Source organism: Archocentrus centrarchus, chromosome 3 (assembly GCF_007364275.1).
Source record: "Archocentrus centrarchus isolate MPI-CPG fArcCen1 chromosome 3, fArcCen1, whole genome shotgun sequence".
NCBI classification, from domain to species: domain Eukaryota; kingdom Metazoa; phylum Chordata; class Actinopteri; order Cichliformes; family Cichlidae; genus Archocentrus; species Archocentrus centrarchus.
The window spans coordinates 13,132,195-13,158,225 of NC_044348.1; the positions used below are offsets into that span (position 1 = coordinate 13,132,195).

Consider the following 26,031-nt stretch of genomic DNA (forward strand, 5'->3'; position numbering starts at 1 on the left):
TCCCTGAAAACACTACAATATTACATCACATGCATGGAGGACTGACGGTTAAGAGTGCATCTACTGGTTCTAAAAGTAGTCAGCTGTTGTTTGCTGCATTATGCCATAACATAAAGGAACAAGCTGAGCACCAATTTAAATTACTGGGGAAATACAATAGGGCAAGAGGCAGAGGAGGGATGTGCATCTGTTTGCAAGATGAGGAGGGGGGTTGGGTGTGCCATGGTAAAATGGAAGCTTTGTGGAGGAAACCTGAGTAGGCTGGGTTTTGGGGCTGTACATTCACATGCCTGTATCATCTATCCTTTTTCCCTAACCTCAATGCACCCCTTGTCCCAAGAACTGCCCCACCTCTGTGCAGACCTCCGTGCGGCTGCTCTTCTATAAGTAAGAGCAGAAATCTTGAAAATACTGGGGCAACTTTTAGATTTTAGGTTGGTTTAATCTTCTGCTCTGGAGCCATCTTTGCCTTTCTGTCCAATGTTGTCCATAGCATGGTCACCAAGTTCTGCTCTCCTTATATATTTGTATTTATACCACATGCAATTTTAGCAGCAGTCTATCTTTTTGGCATGGATAAATAAAAAGTCTGCCAGCAGTGTAAACTTTACAGAGTTTTCCAGAAGGCGCTATCATGACAAGCATTTCTGTTCTATAGTTTTTGCCTTCATTTGTCTCTCCTACTCATCTTCACAGTAAGTTTTCCATAAGAGAGTGGGCGGCTGCACTGGGCCATCAACAGGAAATTCCAGCCTTGGAGCGTGGGGGTAGGGGGATAGCTGAGAGTGAAGTGAGGAAGATCAGGAGTTTGTTTGCCAGCTTTATGAGAGCACCCAAAGGCTTGTGACTGGTTTGGTCTGTGTGTGAGCTCCCTCTGGTCCATTGAGTTAAAAACATGAAATGGTACTATACTCAAACGGCTGTGTCTTTCCTTTGGGTTCTCCGGCTTCCTCCCACAGTCCAAAGACATCCACATTAGATGAATTGGTGATTCTGAATTGGCCGTAGTTGTGATGCAAGGTTATATAAAGTGCTTAAGTATGTGTATATGTGAAAAAGGTATAATATGGCTTGTGGTGTACACAACTTTCAGAGGTCATTAAGGCTAGCAAAACGCCATTTAAATGCCAGCCCAGTCCACTTTCAGTACTATTTTTGCATCAAATCACTGCTCAACCTTTTCTGCGTGCTGTTTTTTTTTTCTTCTTTAACCAATTTAACCTCAGCTCTCTTTTTACATTTGGCCTCCTATTTTCCACAGAACATGCTTGTGTTGTTTGTGGTCAAATTCTTTGTTTAGCTTAATCACAGTTGCTGAGAGGACAAGCCTCTTCACCACCACTGCTCTTGCGTTTCTAAATACTTCTCTCCAGATAGTTTGTTCAGATATTGCTATTTCCCAAAGTTTTTTGCTTTTATCAGTTTCATCCCTGTAAGTCATTTACTGAATCAATTAAGCAGCATGTTAAAAATTATTAACAATCTTTAATCATTAATCATTAATCATTCTGTATTTCTTCAACAAAAACCTGTTAAAAATTAATGAGATATTTTGCAGAACAACCCAGGAAAATTGGATGCTTTGATAATAATTTAAGTAAACAGCCTAGATTATGAAGTAATTAACCAAAGTAATATAAATGGACATACAATATTTCAAAGAAATTTTTTTGTTGTTGTTTTTTAAGTTGTTGTTTTTTAAGGCTTCGCTGAAGGTAAACTGATGGGAAGATATAGTACTTCCCTTAGCACATTAGCACCTTTCAGACATCCATCTTTTATACTGTCGAAGATGCTGTCACATTTAAAGGATAGTCATGCACTAGAGTACCACTGTCCACTGCACCTTAAATTGCTTGGCTCAGAATACCCTAAACAACTGTAAAATGGGGGGGGGGGATGTCTTAAAAACTTTTAAGACATCTGTTTTTGTTGTCATGGTCACATTTTGCCGAACCTAATCTCACTGACATGTCAGATCCACTCCTTTATGATAGACAGTTACATCTTAAACAGACTTTTTTTTTAATCTTTCTTATCTCATTATGTCATCTTTGACGTTCCAGCATCAACGTTTGTCCAAAAGCATCCCATAGTGTTTTGTACTTTACCAACAATATACGAGAAGCTCCGTGACGATGATGATATGGGTGCGTCCAGTCCAAAAACTGCTGTTTCATAGCCTTGCCTACATGAAAAAAAATTAACCCTGTGTCTGCTTTATAAGCAGTTTGTCTTTGAGTTGGTGAAACCTGCTCCCCAGTGTGCACAATTGCTACTTTCAGCAAAACTGCAACATTTCTGTGCAGCTCAGATGTCTGTTATGTTTGCTGCAGTGCATTCTTTGATGTTGGAGTTAGTACAGCGTTAGCATGAGCTTTAGCACAGCTAGTTAACTTGGAGAGCAAACAAAATGCAACTCAGTGGGAATTTCCATGATATTACTTTGTTTGAAGTCAAGTGCATTACATAATCTGTTTATACATGTTCCAGTTTACTATAAGACATACCCAGGATGTTTTATTGACCAATTACTAAAATCCCTGACAGAGATTGGTACTTTTTTGTGTGTGTCACTGTTCTTTAGAAAATATCACCAAATAATAAATGCCTGACATGCATTGGTTTTAAAAGCCTGAGTATCATATATTTCATATAACAGCCCAAATTACACGTCACTAAGCAAACAGTAGGTGCTGACACCGTAGGACATTACCGTTAAAGGACGGCATTGGTGCTTAAATTTCTATCAAAGTTTTGTATACGTACTTGGCCTTGTGAAATGGGGAATTGAAAAAGGAAATGGCCCAAGAAGTGAAAACCACTGGTGTTTTCTAATAATATATGCCTTACCTTTGTGTGTGGGTGTGTGGTTTTTTTTGTTTTGTTTTTTTTAATGCATTGTCTTTTCTCCTCTCATATGAAAACAGTTTGTGTTACCGCTGTGGTAGGGCTCCAAAGGGTTATAAGCTAAAACTATAATTGGCTAAATTGCATACATATGTTGATAGCTATTGTCTGGAAGTGTGTGTGTTTGAGCGCATCTGTGTGCAGGCTTAGATGAGAAGAAGTGATACCTTGTGAACACCGGAAGAGTAATTCCCCTAGGGGTTGTGCTTCTTTCAATTATTGTAGTTTCTATTCTGGCCAGACATGGAGATCCAGTGTGTACACACATACACACTTTGACACAAACACCTGGAAACAAAACACATATACTAAGAGCTAAACAGATGCTGATTCAAAACTGGATCAGGCTGGTTGGGTTTTTGCTATTTGGCTTAAGAGTAAGGTCTAGTTGTATTGTAAATAGGAGCTGTAGTTGCATAGAAAAGGTGTTGTTCTACAGATTGAGGGATAATATAAATGGTCTCCACTTTCACTACTCCCTAGCTAGTTTCCAACAGCTCTTTAAAATTTACATGCTTACTTGTAGGAGATCATCCTATCATTGTAGGTTTTGATTTTTGTTTTTTTGTTGTTGTTGGTTTTACAATATGAAGTGCCTCAAGACCACTTATGTTGTGAAGTGGTACTATATAAATAAAACTGATCTGGAATGAAACTCTCAGAAGCGAATCATAGGATTGAATATTTGAATGGAGGGACCTTATAATGTGTGGTCACAAGTAGTGGGCGAAGAAATTGATTGACAAACTTCTTCTATGAATAGATTTAAAAACATTAATGGTGTTCTGTCACCACAATGAAAAGGAGAGAACTCATTGCAGCATTTACAGATGCACATACCAGAGTTATCTTGTAGTAAAAGTATCTTGCGTCTCAAGACTATTATTGATAGAGCACCAAACTCCAGCACTAACAAATGAAAGTTGCCAACCAGCAGGCACTCCCTCATGGTAGAGCTGCTGTTCCCTGCCATCAAATATGGAAGCAGTTCATTCATTGTATCCTCCTGCATCCGTAGCTCATAATGGCCTTGGGGTGTGACTGCACATGCCTGTAAGCAAGATCAGTACAGACAATCAGTATTACCTTATTTCAAATAAATCTGTGCTGTTTACTGTGCACATAGATTGCACATCCTGCATGATAAAAGTGAATGATGATGGAAACAAAACATGAAATGGAGGCAATGTTCATTAAAAAAAAAACATCTCATATAAATAAAGTATTTGGACTCACAATCAGTCAGCATTGCATGAGCTGTGTTGTTAAAATGAACAGCTCTACAATTGATGAATAAAAATCATTCCTGTTCTACAACAGCCATCTGGCGTGAGTGTAAATGGTTTTGGTGTGAGGAATGTAGCTGGGTATGGTCTTGCAAGATCTTCCCTGAAAAATATTTCTTCTGGATGGCAGCATATGTTGGTTCAAAACCTGTTTTTGTCATTCAGCATTAATGTAGCCTTTCCAGATGTGCAGGCTACCCATGCCATGTGTGTTAGTGCATCCCGTGCCATCACAAATGCTGGCTTTTGAACTGTGCATGGATAATGAGACAGATGGTCCCTCTTCTCTTTAGTGCCGAGGACACGACATCCACAGTTTTTGAAAATGATTTCAGATTTTGATTTGTCCAAGTTTTAAACTGTGTTCACTGCAGTAGTTTTCAGCAGTGGTTTCCATTACTGGCCCGAAGATGTCAGACATTCGTTGTTGTTGTTTGCTTTAGCCTTATCCCTTGTGTACAGAAACTCCTCAAATGATATTAAATGATCAAAAGATATTATCTACTGTAGATAATGAAATCCTTCTAAAAAAACAAAAAAAAAAACCTCCTGTTTGCTACATTTCATTAGTGATGGACCTGATTAGTTGCAAAATGTTCCACCAGGTGTTTCTTTTAGCATTGCATAACATTTCCAGTCTTTTTGTTGCCCTTGTTCCAGCTGTTTTGAAAGTTAGTGTTGTTGTCAAATTCAAAATAGGCATATGTTTTCCAAAATACAATAGTCTTTGTACTGTTTGTACTATTTTGGAACAAAGCACACATTTGCTTACTTAACAGACTTTGGCAACCATCTATCTTTGGAGCGCTGATAGGGTCCCAGTGAAAGTGCTCTTTGGTGCAAGAATATGTGGTTGTGGCTTCACTGGTGTCCTCCTGAACAGCACTCTCTTAAACCACTAATTGGAACCTCTGTGTCTAATCTGATGAGTTTATTGATTGTCCCATTATGAGTGAGTGTGGGCTGCTACAGACCCTACATGGCTGGTTGTTTGTGTGCTTACCTGTTGGATGTATTTAATCTGCATCACTAATCACTCCACTGTGGTTAAAGTTTGTTGGTCCTCGTCTCGCTAAAGTAACTGTTTCATCACATAGTCCCAAGTGCCTTGAGCGCATCATGAAAGCACATGACAGCTACCTAACATTGGCTTGTGTTTTATGCTGACCCCCAGGGCAAAACACAAGCATGTTTGATTTCATTACATAGCTTAAGGTTGACTGTATTGTGTGATGAATTTCCAAGCATTTTACACAAAAGCTTAGTTTAATGTCTAGCAAAGAGCAGCTGCATTTTTCCCATGTGTCCATTGGCTGTTTAATATGAAATATTTAGGTATTTTCAAAGTGTTTGAAGCGTTGTTAAGCTGGATGTTTTATGGATGTGCCTCATCCTTTACTGTGTATTCATTGCTGAGTATATTGATGCTTTTACATAACTTCCTCTTAGTCTAGCTTTACTAAACATGGATTAGGTGGTGAATTATTTAGGGAACATGTTATCATTACAGTGGACACTGCAATTGACTTTGCCATAGTTGCATTGCCGTTACCTTTAGAAGTGTATAGTCATTACAGCCTGTGAAGTGTTATGTTCCCCTAAGTATAAAAATACAGGGAAACTCATGACGTCTGCTATGTCTCGTTTTGTCCAAACAAGCCGAAAACCCAAATGTATTTAGTTTAGAGTGGTAGAAAATAAAGAAAAACTGACACTCAAGAATGTGAAACCAAAGAAAGCATTCTGTTTTAAATATTATCATTTAAATATATCTTAAAAGATTGGATTTGGAAATAGGAGCAAATTATTTTTTGGCTTGATTGACTATTTGATTAATAGTCTAATAATTAAACTCTTCTGCTCTGGATAATGACCTTGCAGGGTACCGTGAAAGATTGTTTTTTAATGGCATAGCCCACACTTCTCATATCCAGTACTTGCATCCAAATATAGATGCAAAAGTCTAATTGCTACAGGACAGCTGCCACCAGTAGGTTTACATTATAGCCTTCTGAAGGGCACTAAATGATGTGGTGAACGGGTTCTTACTAAGCTGTAGGTTTGGGTATATTAAAATACCAATTGGCTAGATAATTGTCATAAGAAAGTAATTTCTAATTTCACCAGTGCTTCTTGTGAAGTAAGGTTGTTGATAGCTATGATGATGTGTTAATAGCCACATCTAAAATTTGTAGGTGTGTAGGCCTGCTTTGACTTTGTGGTAAAGGTATTTGAGGTTATAAAGTACTTTTTTTTTGAGGGGGGGGGGTGCTCTGACGCAGAAAGACTAATATATATCATAACTGTTCTTTAACTATGAGTGGATACCATGAAGCTGTGATTATGAGCGTACTCATAAAGAATATGCACATGCCCTCACCACTGCTTCAGTGTGGCATCAGTTTCCTGCCCCCTCTTTAAGCAGGCGCCGCCCCACCCCTCAGCTGGCTGTGCTCTGCAGTAGCAGGCCTTTCATCCCTCCATCCTTCCATCCCTCTATCCGGCCCTGCCCAGTGATTTATAATTCATCTGGGATTCTGCCTCCCTCCACCACTCTGCACCAGGACAGCATTAGCATTCTGTTTGGTCCCCAGCTACGCTGCACCCACGTGTGTGTTGTGAATCTGAGGAATGATTCTTAGGCCTAGCCAGTGGAGCTCTACATGGAACAGCTATTATTGTAGCTGTACGTGCTTGTTTGTCTGTGGCTTTGCTACAGTCCTCTGTCATTGTGGGAATCAAGTTGGCCTGTCTCTCACTGGTCTTTTTTGTTAGCTCTCCCTTTCATCTGTCTTCATACGTACAAAGTCGGCTGCCGGTCCACCTTCTGATCACTGTGTAATAACAGAAAACAGTGCAGCTAATTGTTTAAAGAACAGTTATGATATGTATTAGTACTTTATAACCTCACATATTTTTACCACAAAGTCAAAGCAGGCCCACTCACCTATGAATTTTATACAGGGCTATTAACACATCACCATAGCTCCCAATTACCTTACTTCACAAGAAGCACCAGTTCTGTTAGAAATTTACTTCTCATGAAAATATCTAGAGGATCAGTATTTACATATAGTAAAAAACTGCTTACTGGATCTTTTAGTGTCCTTCAGAAGGCTCTAATTTAAATTTACTGGTGGTAGCTGTCCTGTAGCATTTTGACTTCTTTCTCATAGGCTTAGGTTTGCTCATCTTACTGAAGGGAGGCAGACACTGAATTGCAAAGCAGCTAATTTACAGTTTGTTGGGGTAGTGGTCATTATTTTAACAAGCTAATATGTTAGAGAGTTGGTCTGAATAATGCTGCATTCAACTGCTAACATATGCAGCTAAAAGATAAAACCTGATTGGTCATATCAGTACAATATCATTTTAGGCACAGGATCTCTCTTTTTTAGTATTAATCATCATCAGTCCTGAATTTTGGGCTTAGTTGTTTTAGTGTGTTTAATTTTGTTTTAATTTTATGCTTTTATTATTATATTATTTAGTAGTTGCCTCCTTGAGAACATCTTGGTAAATAATTACCTTGTAAAGCCCAGTTGCTGAATAACAACATGAGGTATTTCCTTCTGTTTTGTTGCATAGACCCTGGAGATTTTCATCAGTTCATCTTTGAATTTAATGCTGTGGAGACCTAGCTTTGGGTGGTTGATGTGGATATTGTGGAACAAACCACCTTTAAGAAGCAGTCCATGCTAGGCCAACTACCCTTAGTTAATCGTTTTTTACCTGCTCAACCACGTTACAGGTTGTGCACTCTGATAATTAAATGGCATGTGTTATTCACAGCTATTTGTTCATGTAGAACCTCCTAGGTGTTTCATTTAGGAGCCTGAGCTAGTTTCTCGCTACTTTTTTGGTCTGGTTTAAAACTAAACAGTCTAATGGGTGCTGACCCGCTAAAAACGACAAAACTATTAGCTTGTCAGCACTCACAAGTACATATATAATACTTTTGATGTTACATGGCAGCAAAAAGAAAATGACATGTTACAGCCTGTGGCTTTCTTCAGCTTTGTTTTTCAAACTAAATTAGGCCAAATAGAAGGTTTGGTATTCCTTTTGCAATAAACAAGTGTGTGTGGATGCATGTTCAGGGCGAGGAATCGATAATCGCTTGTTGTTGGGCTGACAGAGGCCGATTGGAACAGTTTTACATCTGACATCAAAAATTTTAACCCTCCCATGCAGTTAAAGTTTGGACAGTAAAAATTATTTTATCCATTTAATTAATCCATTTCACTTTGATGGAGTGAAATGGATAGTGGGGGTCACTTCCTTTTGGGGCTTTTGTTATGATAAAGAACCATGAAACTGTGAAGTTGTGATGTGAAAAGACACACTTGGACCCAAACAGGGGCCTGTATAGTTAATTTTAAAACATAAAATAGACCCAAGTGAAAGAAATAAAGAACGTGCGATGAGACCGTTGTAATTGTGTACAGTCCTACAGCAGACAGATGCAGTAGCTGCCAAAAAGACAGTCCCGTGTCTGTGTAATCTGCCCCTTAGCTGCTTCTTCAATAATTTTATGACAGTTGCATTGCGGCATTCAGGCTGCTTTAAATTGGGAACGCTTTTCAGATGACAGTTTTTGCATTTGTGTGTGTGAGACATAATGAAGCTCATCTGTGGAAAGGTCAAATCCACCCTCTGTGCCTCTTTTCCTTTCTCCCACTCTGTTCATTATCTATCCAGGCTCACTCCCTCTCCTCTGCATTTATTTTTACCTCCTCACGTAATCCTTAATTAATGTAGATCCAGTCACCATGCCTCACATTTTACTACTGTACACGCTTACTTGTGTACATACATACTCATTCATTCATGTGCTCTCATGCAGGTACACGACAGACATAAATTCAGTCATGCACGTCTAGAAGCCCTGCACATTTTACAATAACAGAACCTGTGGTCCACATTACTCTTTGAGCTAAAATGTATATTGCATAGCCATCATAGGGTTCAAATCTAACCTGGGACACCTCACACATCCTCTTTATCATTCTCAAATTGGCTCAAAATAACTAATAATCATCAGCGGACTTTGCTATGTGGTACATTGTGGCTTTTAAAGAACACAATTTGAAGAAAGGTAGAATAATTATGCCTTAGTCTTAGCAATACTGGAATAAAAATTCCACAAGTTCTTTTTGCCTTGTAGTCCAGGTCAATAGATTGCTCTACCTTTCGCTATTTAGTAATAAACCTGCTTTGAATAAGAATAAATAAATTTTTTTTCTATGCTGATACTCAGGAAATCAATTTGAAAACAAACTTCACTAAGTTCATCTAATTTTAAACCAGTCTGGCATTTACACGTCACTGCGGCACATCTGCAGCAAATCTTTGCTTTTGGTGGTTTCTTGATAAGTTTAACAGGGATCATATACTTCAAGTGATATTTGCAGAAGTTATGTTTCCTTTGAGTAAAGCAGCAAAACCAAAGCTGACAATTTATTATTACTCCTGTGGTGTACGACAACCATTGCATGTGCTAAAAAAAAATACAGCATCCCCAACATGAAGTTACTGCCCTAAGCAATATACATTAAACCCACGCAGTCTTTAACTGATGAAGGGAATGCAAAGGGCTGTGCATTATGCATGCAGGAGGGGAGACACTTCAGCATGTGGTCTTAAGCCCTGGTGCTGGAGGTTATCCTTTAAATGAAATCTAGAGAAACTGCACTCATGAATATTACTTTGGTGTTGCTTGGTCGTTGTTTCCTGTTTTCCTGGCATCTCTCAGGTTATTTTCAGTCAATGTTCATGTTACTACAGCTCTATGTAGCACATTGTGTTTGTGTTTACATGGGATATGTTACACAGTAGTTTCAGTTATCATATTGTTTTAATTCTGCCTACACAGTTCTGCTTATCAGATGTTGTTTTTATTGAATCTTGTCTTGCTTATTAGTTTGTAACTGAAACATTGCCTCGTTTCCATGCTCAGGAATAGGGTGGCCTTCATTCAGTGAATACTGCACATACACAGCTAGCTGTTGTGGCTTGACTTTGCTGTGAACTTTGTAGTGGTCACAAGTAGATTAAAAGTTTGAGCGAGAATTAAACAACTGACAGTAGCTAGGAAGGTAAGTCAAGTGTAGGAATTCATCACAGGGAAGTACTCTTTGAAAGATCAAAGGTATTTCTTGATATTGTGATATGTAATTTTTTTTTTGTTTGTTTTTAATTGGGGGGATTTTTGACCAGTAATTGAACTCAGCAGATAAATGACTTTGTAATTTGTTTTGAAAGACTGTGCAACACTGTGTTGCATGAATTATTATAAACTGGGAAGGATTAGTTATTTAGTGCTCGTGTTGGCTGCTGAGGATATGTGAGGCAGCAGAATGGTCCAGGCATGGTAATACATTGATAGGTAATTCACAGAGCTTTCTAACAGACATCTTTAATGTTCAATGCCAAAAATATGGAATAACAAAGTGGGCTACTCTTGCTTATGATTGTGTAATTGTTGGTCTTTCTCATTTCCCTCTAAAATGAAGTAGACAGAAGTAATATCAAAATAATCAAAATGCCCCCACCTCTGCTTCCCCAAGCTTTTTCCAGTTTGTGGTCAAATCTATGGTCTTTCCCTGTCTTGTTCAGGAAAACTCTTGGGATCAAACTTGGGCATAGCATCAGTGCTTTTAAGGAAAACGGCATTACCTTTTTGAAGGGCTCCACACTAGTGTGTGTCTGTATGGTTGAATTCACACAACAGGTATTTCTGCATAGCCAGAGAACTATGCAAACAGAGTCCGGTGCAGGACAATGAATCTAGCTCAGGGTGGTTTTAGCACATGTGATTGTATTTACTTGAAGATGTGCACACAGACAGCTGTGGGGCACTGTGTATGAGCAGTTGTTCTTAAACATTTTTTCAGCCCCACTTGAAGGACACATGTATCTAAGTAGAGGGATGCCCATGTGGAGCCTGGCTTTTACGCCCTGAAGACAAAATTTACGTCACTTGCGCCCAAGCAGACATCCATATATGTAGCAGCTTCATATTTCCTATCCCATACAGATGGAAATAAAACAGTTTTTCAGTGTTTGTTTTTATTTTAATTAGAAAATTATTTTTATTTGCTGTATGCAAAGTCACCCCCTTAGCAAATATCGTGTGATAACTAGGATGCCTTTAATATGGATTGTTGTTTTGGTTTGGTAAGACGGGTCTCCCAAACATGCTGCTGCTATTCCTATTATCCTGTTCGACAACCAAAGTCAGCAGATTGGGCATGTGAAGTGCCATTTTTGCTGTTGTTTGTTATTGTGGCGATGGCTCTGCAAATGTTTTATTGATTATATAATTGATTATATTGCTAGGTAATATATTCACTGCAGCAATGATGTTTTCTTCTTGCCACACATCCCCTTCTGTTATTCTCCTGACTAATTTGTAGTGTGCAATCATTAATGTAAATATATATATATAAACACAAGTAATATAATGGAGTAGGTGTGAGGCATTGGTTAGCACATATCAGTCTGAGTGAAATATCTCCCTTTGATCAGATGGTGATCCAAAGGTCAGAGAGTGATTGAAACCTCATTGCTTGAGGTTGATATGCAGAGGCACTCTTCTATCAATAGGCTCCCTCTCTCGGTCCACAGCTCTTTCACTAGCTTCTCTGATAGGCCTGCATCTGTCTCATTTGTTAGTTGCTAGGCAACAGGCCTTCTGTGTGTGTGCATGCATGTGTGCTCACACGTTGCTGTGGCAATGTCAGGCTTTAGAGAGAGAGAGGGGGGAGAGAAAGAGAGATGTTGAAAATAGAGAGAAAGGCAGATGAGAGAGAAGTACTCAGAGAGGTGAGAGGGAAGAAATGAGAATGAGTCAGAGCACTGATGAAGCTGAGGGACTGGAGAGGAGAGAGCCAAAATGCACTACAGTGGTGTGAAAAAGTGTTTGCCCCCTGCCTCATTTCCTGTTTTTTTGCATGTTTGTCACACTTAAGTGTTTCGGAACATCAAACCAATTTAAACAATAGTCAAGGACAACACAAGTAAACACAAAATGCAAGTTGTAAATGAAGGTGTTTATTAGTAAAGGTGAAAAAAAATCCAAACCATCATGGCCCTGTGTGAAAAAGTGATTGCCCCCTAAACCTAATAACTGGTTGGGCCACCCTTAGCAGCAACAACTGCAACCAAGCGTCTGCGATAACTTGCAATGAGGCTTTTACAGCGTTCTGGAGGAATTTTGGCCCACTCATCTTTGCAGAATTGTCCTAATTCAGTTACATTAGAGGGTTTTCGAGCATGAACGGCCTTTTTAAGGTCATACCACAATATCTCAGTAGGATTCAGGTCAGGACTTTGGCTAGGCCACTCCAAAGTCTTCATTTTGTTTTTCTTCAGCCATTCAGTGGTGGACTTGCTGGTGTGTTTAGGATCATTGTCCTGCTGCAGTACCCAAGTACGTTTAAGCTTGAGTACACGAACAGATGGTCTGACATTCTCCCTCAGGATCTCTTGGTAGACAGCAGAATTCATAGTTCCATTTATCACAGCAAGTCTTCCAGGTCCTGACGCAGCAAAACAGCCCCAGACCATCACACTACCACCACCATATTTTACTGTTGGTATAATGTTCTTTTTCTGAAATGCAGTGTTCCTTTTACGCCAGATGTAATGGAACACACACCTTCCAAAGAGTTCCACTTTTGTGTCATCGGTCCACAGAATGTTGTCCCAAAAGTCTTGGGGATCATCAAGATGCGTTTAGGAAAAATTGAGACGAGCTTTAATGTTCTTTTTGCTCAGCAGTGGTTTTCTTCTTGGAACTCTGCCATGCAGGCCATTTTTGCTCAGTCTTTTTCTGATGGTGGAGGCATGAACGCTGACCTTAACTGAGGCAAGTGAGGCCTGCAGTTCTTTGGACGTTGTTGTGGGGTCTTTTGTGACCTCTTGGATGAGTCGTCGCTGCACCCTTGGGGTAATTTTGGGCGGCCGGCCACTCCTGGGAAGGTTCACCACTGTTCCATGTCTTCGCCATTTGTGGATAATGGCTCTCACTGTGGTTCGCTGGATTCCCAAAGCTTTGGAAATGGCTTTATAACCCTTTCCAGACTGATAGATCTCAATTACTTTCTTTCTCAATTGCTCCTGAATTTCTTTGGATCTCGGCATGATGTGTAGCTTTCAAGGATCTTCTGGTGGACCTTACTGTGTCAGGCAGCTCCTATTTAAGTGATATCTTGATTGGGAACAGGTGTGGCAATAATCAGGCCTAGGTGTGGCTAGTGAAATTGAACTCAGGTGTGAAAAAACACAGTTATAGTATGTTTTAACAAGGGGGGCAATCACTTTTTCACACAGGGCCATGATGGTTTGGATTTTTTTTCACCTTTACTAATAAACACCTTCATTTACAACTTGCATTTTGTGTTTACTTGTGTTGTCCTTGACTATTGTTTAAATTGGTTTGATGTTCCGAAACACTTAAGTGTGACAAACATGCAAAAAAACAGGAAATGAGGCAGGGGGCAAACACTTTTTCACACCACTGTAGATTGTCTCTGGCCTTTCCTGCAGCCGAGCTGCATATATATACAGGCCTGCCACTATCTTAGCGAGGTCACTGGCAAAGACAGCATGATTTACCAGACTGGCAGGCAGGCAGGCAGGCAGGCAGCAAGCCCTGAGCTGTTATTGGATGGAACAGAGAGGTGTAAGGGAGAGTGGACGTGCTCAGAATAGAAAATCAGACACAGTGATTGGATTCCTCCCCACATCTCACTCCTCTCTTGCTCCCTGGCTCTCTCTCCTCTTAGAGCCTCGTGGATAACAGAACCACTCCCACTCACATTTCAGATATATTTTGTCATTTCCAGATGCTGTTGTGCTCATATTGCCATTTAAGCATAACAGCGACTTTTAAGTAGAAAGGAATGAAACATTCTGATCTCCTAATGTTGTATTTTACCAAAAACTTTCTTTTTTGCTAAAAATATAATGTTTTTAGGATCATGCCATGTATCTTGACTTTTTACAAAATCCTCTACCCTCAGAAGTACAGATAATGACAGTTCTTTAATACAGCACTGTGCACACAATAATCCTGCTCCTTTTGTAGGCATTTATTTTCTCGTCTAGCATAATGCATCTTCTCTCTCAGTGCTTGTGTTTGCATCACCACACGTTTGTACGTGTGTGTGCGTTCGTTTTTGTGTCATTCTCTTCTTCTCTATGCAGGTTTATAATGAAGTGAATGGACCCAGGTCAGGGACTGAGCCGCCCAGCTGGGCTTTGGTTGCCAGGATACAGCAGCCGAGGCAGGCTGGTTTTATTTGCACACCAAACAGGCTAGCTAGCTGCTGCTGCTGTCTTTCTATAGAGCATCCTGCTGCATAGCATGTCAATAGACTGCAGGGTAAACATGTGCACACACTAGGGTCAGTGATTTGATAGTTTTTCTTTTTTTTTTTTCTATTATCAGCAATTCAAAGACTTTATTTATCACAGTTAATAACAACATAAGGCTCTTCAGTATAAACAAAATAAGTTGCTTTCTCCTGGTACTCAAAATTAAGCTGTGTCTTTTCCCAGTAATGTCCTGGTGAGAAATCTTACTTTGAAGTAAATAAGTTTGTGCTTAAAATTGATTTTAATCACTACCTTTTGTGTGAAATTGTAAATCGTCTGTTCACCATAACTAATCCCATGGATAGCCTAGTAGGAGATATAAGGACTTGTGCTCCCAACTTAGCTGTAACTCATCTTTATTGTCTTTTTAGATATGGATACAAAAAAAATTGTCACTCTTACATCTCTACCAATGGAAGGTTTTACCAGTTTGTGTAATCCTTAAACACATCATAGTGTCCAGGGGTGAGTCATGGTAAATCAAAGCTGTGTCATTATATTCAATTATTGATGTATTTTGTTGAAAGATATTGATCTTAGCAGAGCTCTAGGTTCAGAATGCAAAAACTAACAACTGCAACTCCTGAGCATCTCTACCATGAGGGCATTTGACCTGTGTAACACTTGTTTCACCATTTATGATACAATGGAGTCGTAGCGCATCTGTTAGCTGACATCAAGATATGAGTTTACTCCCAGGGAGTGTGTGTGTGCGTATGCGTGCTGCTGATTCGTATCTGATTGTGTAATATGCAGCGAGGGTGATACACGCACGACACACACAAACACGAGCACAGGCAGACAGAGCAACATGCCCATCCCTGTGTGCAGCTGCTGCGCTGTTCAGCTGTCAGAGTGGAAAATTTGAGGTGTGTTTTTGTGTGTACATTGAGAGTTGGGAGCGGCACGGGGTTGGGGCAAACAATTGCTTTTCAAATCTGCACCTGTACCTTCACTTTTTCTCAGCTGTGTTTGTCTTTATGTCTCTGTTTTCCCCATACATAATCAAGAGTGTGTGTGTGTGTGTGTGTGTGTGTTAGAGGAGCTGCTTGGATATGTTGGATATGGCAGAGTTTGTGCTGTGAGCCTTATAGGTTGAGGCTTTGTGCAGTTTTATTACAGTGGAAATCTGCAACTTAATTAGCATTTTAATTGGTATAACATGGCACTTTTTGAATACAAGTCTTGTATGATTGATAAGAAAACTCCATGTATGTCACTGTACACAGTTATTTTTAAATATAGCTTTAATTTTGTATGAGCAGGGCACACTAATGTCTCTTATACATTAAAAGAAATAAATTCACAGCTGCATGCACTTCTATTAAATATAACGGCCTATTCTTCCATTTAATCTGTCCTGTAGCTACATGGGCATGAGACACATGACTGAAAATTGTTGTTAATGAAATGTTTGATGATCTTTTTGTATGGCAGCTTCACTTGATGTAGAACTTCTAGACCAACAAGACAAGAGCTGGTTTAGATTTTAGCTTGTAGGTTTTGTAACCACTGTAAAAGTCATTCTTGAAGTTGACCTCACGCCAATATAAGTGTGCTTGTGATGTGTGCCAGTGCCTCCGTGAGTGTGCACATGGTATGCTGCAATATGCTGAAGTGTTGGCCTCTATCTGACCGCAGAGGGAGTGGCTCGGGATAGAGAGGATGCTACAGGAGGATGAAGGGAGAGAGGGACAGGGGTAATAGAAATAAGGGTGTGTGTGTGTGTGTGTGTGTGTGTGTGTGTGTGTGTGTGTGTGTGTGTGTGTGTGTGTGTGTGTGTGTTTATTCAAGAGTGAGAGAAGCTTGGAGAGTAGTACTGGCAGGTCCTGTCCTTCATTTAGAAGAGATTGCTTCTCTGGCTCACCACTCACCACTCCTTTCTGCAGTTATCATCTCCATGGCCACGTCTAACTTGGCTGACGTCATGCATTAAACATTAAAACTCAACAGTGCGTTTTTGAGGGGGGGGGGGGGGGGGGGGGCAAGTTAGCAGACAACAGTTAATTGGTTGCTTACAAACAAATTTATTGCCCTCATGGTTAAATATTTGACTACAGCTAATTTGTCTCTAAAATGCTTTTTTTTTTTTTTTTTTTTTTTTTTTAACCCATGGATCTACTCTGCAAGCAAAACGTTTGCAAAACCTTTGGAATTTCCAGAGAATTGAAATGGGCCGCAGTTTCAGTAACTATGCCTGACACAACTAATAAAACGAAGAAAATCCAGGCTGAAAAATCTAACTGTTGAATTTAGTCACTCACAACCAGCAACAAAATCCATCAGAGCATCGTGCATCTACTTATAAGACTCGAGACAGTGAGGAGGAACAATTTTGGATGACTGCTCACTACAAATCGAGTGAGTTAATTAATAATTCTGGGATTTTTTTTTTTTTTTTTTGGTTGAACAGCCCTCGTGTCATGTCACAACATCTCAGCTGAGTTAAAGGACGCTGACTTATTCGAAGACTCTGTGCAGTGTGCATCCAGAAAGTTTAACTTTGGTCTCACATGTTCACAGAACATTGCCCAGCAAGTGTTGTGAAACATCTGGGGGGTCTTTTGAGACATGCTGCAATAACTTTGTCTTTTTTTTATTTATTTTTTTTTATGTGTCTTTCCATTCTTATTCAGTGTTTTTCTTGTTGTGGACATTGTTGTAGAGATTTGTGCAGTTGTTCTACTGTTAATTTTGTGGCTTTTTTCACATAGTTAAGAATTGCGTGAATTGCTCTTGGTGTGATCTTCACCAGATGCCCGTTCCTAGGTAGAGTCGCAGCCATTTGTAAATGCTTCCAGCTTGTAAATGTAATTGTGATTTTGCCGTGGTTCACACCAACTGATCTCTCTCGAAAAGACGCGGCTTTGTCAGTAATCAGACTTTGTATGCCTTTATTTATAGGGAGTGACACCTCTTAAGCCGCACTTAAAATCTCATCTCCTTAATTGGAACACCTGACACCAAGTAGGTTTAGGAGAAGCTGTTGGCACAAAGGTGCACTGTGAGGGATCTGGGAGTGTTCAGTAAAGATAAAGGGTACAGTTGCTTGTTTTATGATATTGCTTTTGTCTCTGGTTTTAATTTAGAAGGGCACATTTTACGACTAATCAACATAGAAATCCTGATCATTTCAAATGGGCCACAAAAGCTTCTCACACCTATACATAGCAAGTTCATGAAGTTCTGTTTTGACCGTTAACACCTCAGAATACAATCTGAAAGTTCTTCTGTTTGCTGGCCTAAATTAATACTCATCACCAACACTCCCACTATCTGCAAGCTCATGATCACTTACATAGCTGAAAATGTAGATAAAATACACCAAGTAAACGAGTGGGAGTAGTTTTTGCAATGGTTGCCAAGTTAGTAATGTTTGGTTTCCATTACACATCATCTTATAAAGGCTGAAATTAAACTGAGTAGAGTAATGTTAATCAAACATTCATTTTCTGTTGTAATGTTGGATGAATTTGCAATTTGTTCTTGCTGAAAATAAGTTTGTGTCAGTTGTAAGACATCCCAAAGTGTCATTTTTGTAGAAATTTGCTAAATCACTCTCATGTGTGTGCACACAAAAAATGCACACATGAAATGAATCAACCGTTCAGTGGCATCAACACTTAATGAGAGAAACACAGACACGCTGTTAGTAGATATTGGGTATCTTTTATTGGGATGAAATTACAAAGGAAATGATGCCTATGGTTTTGAACAGGGCTTCCTCTCCATATGCGCCTTTTTGACTGCAGGTTTGCAGATCATTTTCTTCTGTTTCACGTATCAGCAAAATGCTCGGCTGCTGTAATAGTCTATCATAGTAGTTCCAAAATAGCGCAGAGATTATTGTTCTAGAAGCCGAGCTGACCCAGTTTAATGTGTGTGTCTGTGCGTAGCTGCAGTGTTTGTTTATTTCTGGGAATGGTCGACCTTCCTGTCACTTTGTTTGGTGTGGTGAGAGGTGGGAGTTGAGGGAGATTGCAGAGAGTGCATACCAGTAGCAAAGAGGGACTAACAATGAACTATGCGAGAGTGGAAGGGGCCTGTGGTTTGCTGTGTTTCTCCTGTCCTTTTCTATATAGCGGTAAAGGGGGTCAGTACGTCCACTGCAGTTGTGTGCCTATCTGGTTGGCTGGCTGGCTGTCTTGACTTGACTGAATTGCCTGGAAGGATATAAATAGCAGTCTTTGAATAGGATAACTGCAGAGCGAAGGGAAGAAGGGTGGGGGCAGGGAAGTGGAGTGGAGATGGAAGTGGCGCCAGGGAAGATAGGAGTGCCAGTGTCTCAGAGTGGAGGAAAAAAATAATCCAGCCATGGTCTCATCTGTTCACTCAGTCAGTAACAGGGATGATCATATTTGGACGCACTCTTTAGAGAAAGTACATTACTGAGGAGAGAATTGAGGAAAGGAATGTATGAGTAATTCATGGCCCTGTGAAGCAGAAGGCCGTGAAGGAAGGCAGTGAATAGTAATGCATATATTTTTGTGTACGTGCACACAGGGCAAAGTAGACACTGAGAACACAGAGCACAGTAAACTGTACAGAACTCTCAGGGTTTATCATGAATTTACAGAACAACCACTTATACCAGAGATTATTGTTGTTGTAAGAATACAATGGATCACCTTCTTCAGTCACTATGGCAGGGATGCCATAAATTAGTACAGGGTAAAGCCCACAATTACAAGGGCTGGCTAGCTATGGCGGTAAGTAGTTGTTTGGGTTTTAGTTGGTACATACCGGTTAAATTTCTAAAGACATTCCTCAGCTGTTCCAAGTCCCACAACACAGGGGTTACGCAATATCTTGGACACGGTCTGCCCTGTTGTCATTCCTAAATTCTAGTATGGCAACGCTTAAGATGTAGCTGATATGCATAGCGTGCCTTTGTTATAAGTAATTGTACTTTCGATTTGGTTTACACCTAATAGAGATTTCTGACAACTTTTCTAAGTATTTAGGCAGCTCTTACTGCTCTTTGTGTTCTGCCTGGTGAACAGATAAGCCTTTGCCTGCCACAGCTGCAGCTCTCCTCCCTCTTAAATGCTCTTCCTCCAGAGCAGGGGTGTAATGGTTGAAAGTAGAGTGCTTGATGTACCGCTAATGGCTGCATCGTCTGGCAGCGTGTAAATGTGTTTTCAATGAAACGTCAGGTGCTAACCCCCCCCACCCCATTCACCCACCATTTCTTTTTTCTCTTTGTTCCAGACGGTTGATGACGATGCAATGGCAGCGTGAATGAAGCTTGGCGTGGGGAGAGCTGAACGATGCCCAAAGGTGGGGGTTCTAAAACCCCCCAGCTGGACCACTTCCCACTCAACACCGACATGGTGGAAAAGCAAGGTGGGAAAAAGGTAAGCTTGAAAGACCTACGATAAACACAGTGCACAACAACAAAGCTTGCTTTACTTGGTGTTTGTGCATAAGGCCTAACAAACAATCAGGAAATATTAGTTAAAATAATGACAGTTTCAGATTAGGGGTCAGATCATCATTCAGCTGAAAGGCCTCGGCACGTGCGCTTCAGCTGAAATCATTTATCCCCTTTAAACAGCACTTTCAGACCTTGTGGACACGTCACAGATGAAACTGAGACACTCATATTGATTTAGTAATTCGGTAATTACCAGTTTACCTCCTTAAGCTTGGCAGTGTCGCAAACATCACCAAAATGCTTTTGTACCTGACAATATTTCATAAACTACAAATGTTGTTTAACAGTCTCATGATGCTTTGGATTGGTTCTTTCAACCAGTTAGACTGTTACTGACTGGTCAGCTTACAGAGCTCATCACATATGCACTGTGCAGTAGAATAATATATTTTGCACAACTCTGCAATTTGTGGTTACTATTAGTTCAGCAACCAAAATAATGAGTAGAATATTGTAAATGGAATAATTAATAATAGGAAGATTCTTCTTTGCCTGTTTGATTTTATTGTAAGCTGTGCCCCAGGTTGCATTGCTTATTCCATGGAGATATACATATGTGTATATGTTTTTAGGGATGCATCATTCCCATGTTTCAGATTGGATATTAGTGACAGCAGGCTGGGCTGTTCAGTTCAGTTCTATGTTGTTCAAACTTTGCCTCCCTACACCTCACCTACAGCACGCTGGTTGGTAGCAGGATGAAGCTAAGAGCAAAGCAGCATGGTTTACAAGCATTTTACACCTGCTACTACAACCAACAGCTTTTTTGATGAAAGTTTTTAGTTAACTGTAAACTGGTCAGAGTGCGTCGGCTCTCTCCGTCTCTGTCTCTCATTCACTTTTGTTAAGTTTGGTCAAAGAGACATCATGTTGTCACTTCGATGAATATTGTTTCATTTGAGCTGTGTCCCATCAGCTTCATGCTTCGTCCATGTGTGTATGCGAGGATGTGCCGGAAGATGAGTAATTGGCACAGCTGTAAAAGAGCATAATGAGATTAGTACAAATAAATGAAAAGAATGACCCAAATACATTTCTATTTTTGTTCAGTTTATCTTAGTACTGTTGTTGTTTGTTATTCCACTAATAAAAACCAGTTCATCTAATTTATAATCGTGGACGTATTTATTTTATGTTTTATTTTACAAAGTCAGGAAAGCCAGCATCGAGTCAAGCCTGATGTTGCTTTACACGGGAAGATTCTGTTCCCCAGGGATAAAAATACAGTATATTAATTTAACACTCTCATTGAATCGGCACTAGGTATCAGCAGATACACAAAGCCACAGTATTGTCTCAGAACATAAGATATCAGATTGGTTTTATTTTGTTTTTATAAATATGATTTGGCTTCATGGCATGAAAATGGAGCAGAAGTTATCTCAGAAGAAAGAAATCCTCCCACAGCCTCATGCTGTGCGCAGTTATGCATTTTTCCCCTCTAATGACCTAGGATATCAAAATATGTATATTCAAATCACATGAATGTATGAGCAAAAGGACAAAACTAAATGGCAAATTAAATCAAACAGATAAAGAACAAGTTTTATGGTTTTTCTCCAACCTTCCTGCTTAGAAGCACCAAATGTCTTTTTTTTTCTTGTTTAATACCTTTGTATGATGTTATTAACTCTCTTCACCTTACTGCCTAAAATGTTTAAATAGTACTATATGTCATGCTTGGGAAGCCTACGTTAATATATCAAATCTCTGTCTGTCATCTGCAAAATCCTCCTACAACACCAGTACAACACCACTAGCAAACTTTGCACATAGGTACATGTTAAGCTGCAACCACACTGGAGACGATTCACTCATCCTGCATCGCTTTGAAACTTTGAAATTGGTCACTAGCTTTCTTGGTAACCCTGTAATGTATTTACTACCAGAGTGTTAATCACCAGTATTCTTCACTCTCATTTGTAATTGCTTTAGTCGCTCACCTGGAATTTGAGAAAAGTTGATCTCATTTCCCCGCCAGTGGTCATTTCTCCTGTAGGAGCTCGAAGTCGCAGAATGTCGTTCCCTTTCTGTGGTCTCTGGTCACCACGTCGCTGCCACTCGCTTTTAGTGTGGCTGCAGCTTCAGGCCACTGAAGGTTCTTATCTATATCAGATGTTATGATATCATCATGTTGCTTAGTAACTACCTACCAGCAGACTAAAACAACTGATTTTAGTGTTTATGCACCTGTAACATCTCATAAAAGCATCATTTTAATTTCACAACATTCACATCTAATATATATCCAGAAAACGTGTGTGTATCATCTGCGATACTTGATGCAGACATTTACATCACATGTAAAAATAGCCCCAAAAAAGGACAAAAGATTAAATTATTCATTCTCTGCATTGTGGTGTCTGTGTGTGTATATCATTAATGGATTTAAATAATCAGTCAGTTCAATTTATTAGTTTCATTTTTCCTCTTTGAGTTTTTTCTTCCTCATTGATTTTGTTTCACTTCTCTTTAGTTTACTTGATCTTGTTTAATAAGCGTCACCATGAGTGACACAAAGTTGGGATTAGGGGAATCTGTACAGAGCACGTGCATACTTCAATAAAAATACTTTCGTATGCGTATTGTATTGCAAGAGAAAGTGATAGAATATATTGGGGTATCAGTACCTACTGTATATTTTATTTGCTATATTTTGTTTTCTTGCCATTGCTTCCACTGAACTATTTAATAGTGACTAACAACATACCTCTGCATGTTGTCTATCTTTTGGTATGTAAATATGCTCTGTCCTTACACTCAGTTTTATTTTGTACTCACCAATGATTGATAAACATCTAAACTGAAATTCCTTGTTGTTGTTGTTGCATTTTCCTTTATCTTAAACACCTTAATGCCTCATTAAAGACTGGACTATTGCATAATAGACTTTTGGGCTCAATGTTTGCGTCCTTAAAAAACCCTAAGTCACATGCCTTTCAGTGGTGTTACCTTATTGGCCAGTTCTGACATACTCACTAAAGAAGCGTACCTTGAATTTGACACAGACACTGTCAACACTGTTTGTGTTGGAACAAAGTCTTGGGCGCAACTTGATGATGTCATGGTGTGTACCAACTGTTCAGCTACCAGCAGCAGCTCAGAGAGGTGAGAAAAGGAGAGGTACAGTTTATGCAGGCATGGATTTACAGCCCTCTGCAAGGGATTGCATCAGACTCTGGTATGGAGGGAGGGAGGGAATGAAGCGCACAGGGGTGGGTGGAAAACTGAGTGAGACAAAAAGAGCAGGCATTGCTAGGAGACCACCAAACAGGGTGTCGTGTGAAGGCAGATCAGAGGAAAGTCTCGAGTTGTCAAAGATTTGCTTACACTTAATTCAGCGAGAACAACCCAGTTGAACTTCAGATATTTGAGTTAATGATTTGACCTTTTTCTACCAGAGCAATTAGTCAGAGCCCTTACTGTATGTTGTTTTTAAAGAAATCATTCAGATACATATTCACATTTTGCTTTCCCTGCTAAAATGTACTGAAGCTTCAGATTCACCTAGATGTGTGCATCATCATTTTGCTCAGATGGTGTGTTCTCTCTTTGTGGGAGTGAATGGAGATGCAGACAGGCAGAGAGAAAGATCAGCTCATTGTAGCTGACACTGTTTGTCTTTACTGTACCATGACATCATGGTCTTATGACTGGGGCAGGGCAGGGGGAGGAGTTCAAAGAGTTGACACATAATAGAAAACCTGCCCCGAGGATAGAAACAGATGAAAAGGGGACAGAAGATAGGACAGAGAAATTAAGTGAAATAAAGCGACTGTGTACATTATAGCTCACCTGCTCTTCTTGCATCTACATTATGTGACTTTAAACCTGTGTAATTATTGACTTAAAATAAGCACAGTGTTTGTATGATTATATTGTGACTGTAGACGTTTTGCTTTGAACATTTGGACAGTTACAGGGCATTATAGCAGACTGAACCTTGTAGTTTTGGAAACTATTTTTCACTCAGTGCTTAATCCTGTAATGTTTTGTTTTTTTTTCCTGAAGCCTTAACCACAGATGGTGTCGTCTGAATCATACAAGGAATCATTACTGAAATTCCAGTACTGACTACTGTTTTGCAGGAGGGTGCATTTCATAATCTACCAGAATGCCACATGACAGATGATGTCATTACGAAAGACACTTAACTCTTTTTATGTAATACCATCTAGAATGCCCCTCCACAAAATTAGACTGCTCATTGCTAATTACACATTAGCATATCAGGGTGGCACTGTGGTTAGTGTAGTGTAATAGATCCTGGGTTTGAGTCTGCCGGCTGGGGCCTTAATGTGCTGCCTGTGTAGGTTCTGTCCGGGTACTCTGGCTTCCTCTCACATTTCAAAGACATGCGCATTAAGTATTTGCATGTGTTTGACAAAGAGTAAATACCAAATGAATACAAAATCACTCATCTGTGTTGAATCTATGCAGAGCATATGATCTAGCCTACACATGGTCATTGTCATTACCAGCACCTACCTGTGCATGGTGTAGCTGCAATGCTCTGTAATTTAGCTGCCAAAACGCCAATTGGCTGTGGAGTTCCTCTCTTCAAGTTGTTCTCTTCTAGTCAGTTAAAAAAAATGGCACCACAGAAAGCAGGTGGAAATGCATAAGAAGGTGTTGCAGGATGCATTATAGTTATATTGGTAGGAAGTTGCAGGGAAAGTAATGGTACAAGTTCTGGTATAGGATTTTAGATGGGTTTGCAGTTACAACGTACATATGGCATCTTCTTAATATAATACACAAAATCTCTGTCTCTGTGTTTGTTTGTTTCTTTGTCTGCAAACTCCTCCTAGACCATCAGGAATTAACAACTACACTTGGCACCCAGGTACATCTTAGGCCCCTCAAGGTTCTTATCTACATCAGATATTATGTTGTCATCATGTTGCCAAACGGGCTAAAATTACCCATTTTTATCATGTATGTACATGTAACACCTTATAAAAGCATTGTATTATCTTAACAGTAACATCTCATTTATAGCCACAAAAGTTGAATTAAGCATGATGTCATCACATTGCCTGGCGATCATCTACCAGTGGACTAAAATTACCCATTTTTAGCATATGAGCATCATTAGCCACCTCTTTTTTTCTTTCTTTTTTTTAAAGACTTTTCTCAATGTGATTAAGTACACTATATTGCCAAAAGTATTTGCTCATCTGCCTTCACATACATATGAACTTGAATGACATCCCATTCTTAATCCATAGGGTTTAATATGATGTTGGCCCACCCTTTGCAGCTAGAACAGCTTCAACTCTTCTGGGAAGGCTTTCCACAAGATTTAGGAGTGTGTTTATGGGAATCTTTGACCGTTCTACTAGAAGCGCATTTGTGAAGTCAGACACTGATGTTGGATGAGAAGGCCTGGTGCACAGTCTCTGCTCCAATTCATCCCAAAGATGTTCTATCAGGTTGAGGTTAGGCCAGTCAAGTTCTTCCACACCAAACATCCATGTCTTTATGGACCTTGCTTTGTGTGCTGGTGCGCAGCCATGTTGGAACAGGAAGGGGCCATCCCCAAACTGTTCCCACAAAGTCAGGAGCATGAAATTGTCCAAAATGTCTTGGTATGCTGAAGCATTAAGTGTTCCTTTCACTGGAACTAAGGGGTCGAGCCCAACTCCTACTGACCCCCCTCTGTCATTTTTTTGTGGCCTGCCACTTTGTAGCTGTGTTACCGTCATTCCCAGTCACTTCCACTTTGTTATAATATCACTAACAGTTGATTGTGGAATATTTAGTAGTAAGGAAACTTCACAACCTGACTTGTTGCACAGGTGGCATCCTATCACGGTACCACGCTGGAATTCACTGAGCTCCTGAGAGCGACCCATTCTTTGATAAATGTTTGTAGTAGCAGTCTGCGTCCCTTGGTGCTTAGTTTTATACACCTGTGGTCATGGAAGTGATTGGAGCAACTGAATTCAATTATTTGAATGGGTGAGTGAATAGTTTTGGCAATATAGTGTAAGTAAGTTTTCCAAAAGAATA

The 26,031-nt window shown here is 39.8% G+C and overlaps 1 protein-coding gene across 1 annotated transcript in view; it reads left to right on the forward strand.

The window, feature by feature from the left end:
• Window positions 1-26,031, forward strand: part of ankrd11 (ankyrin repeat domain 11) — a 113,262-nt gene that overhangs the window by 62,525 nt on the left and 24,706 nt on the right. The window contains exon 3 of the mRNA XM_030719082.1: window positions 19,791-19,936. Coding sequence (XP_030574942.1) covers window positions 19,850-19,936 — 87 coding nt within the window. The 5' untranslated portion in view covers window positions 19,791-19,849. The remainder of the gene's footprint in view (window positions 1-19,790; window positions 19,937-26,031) is intronic.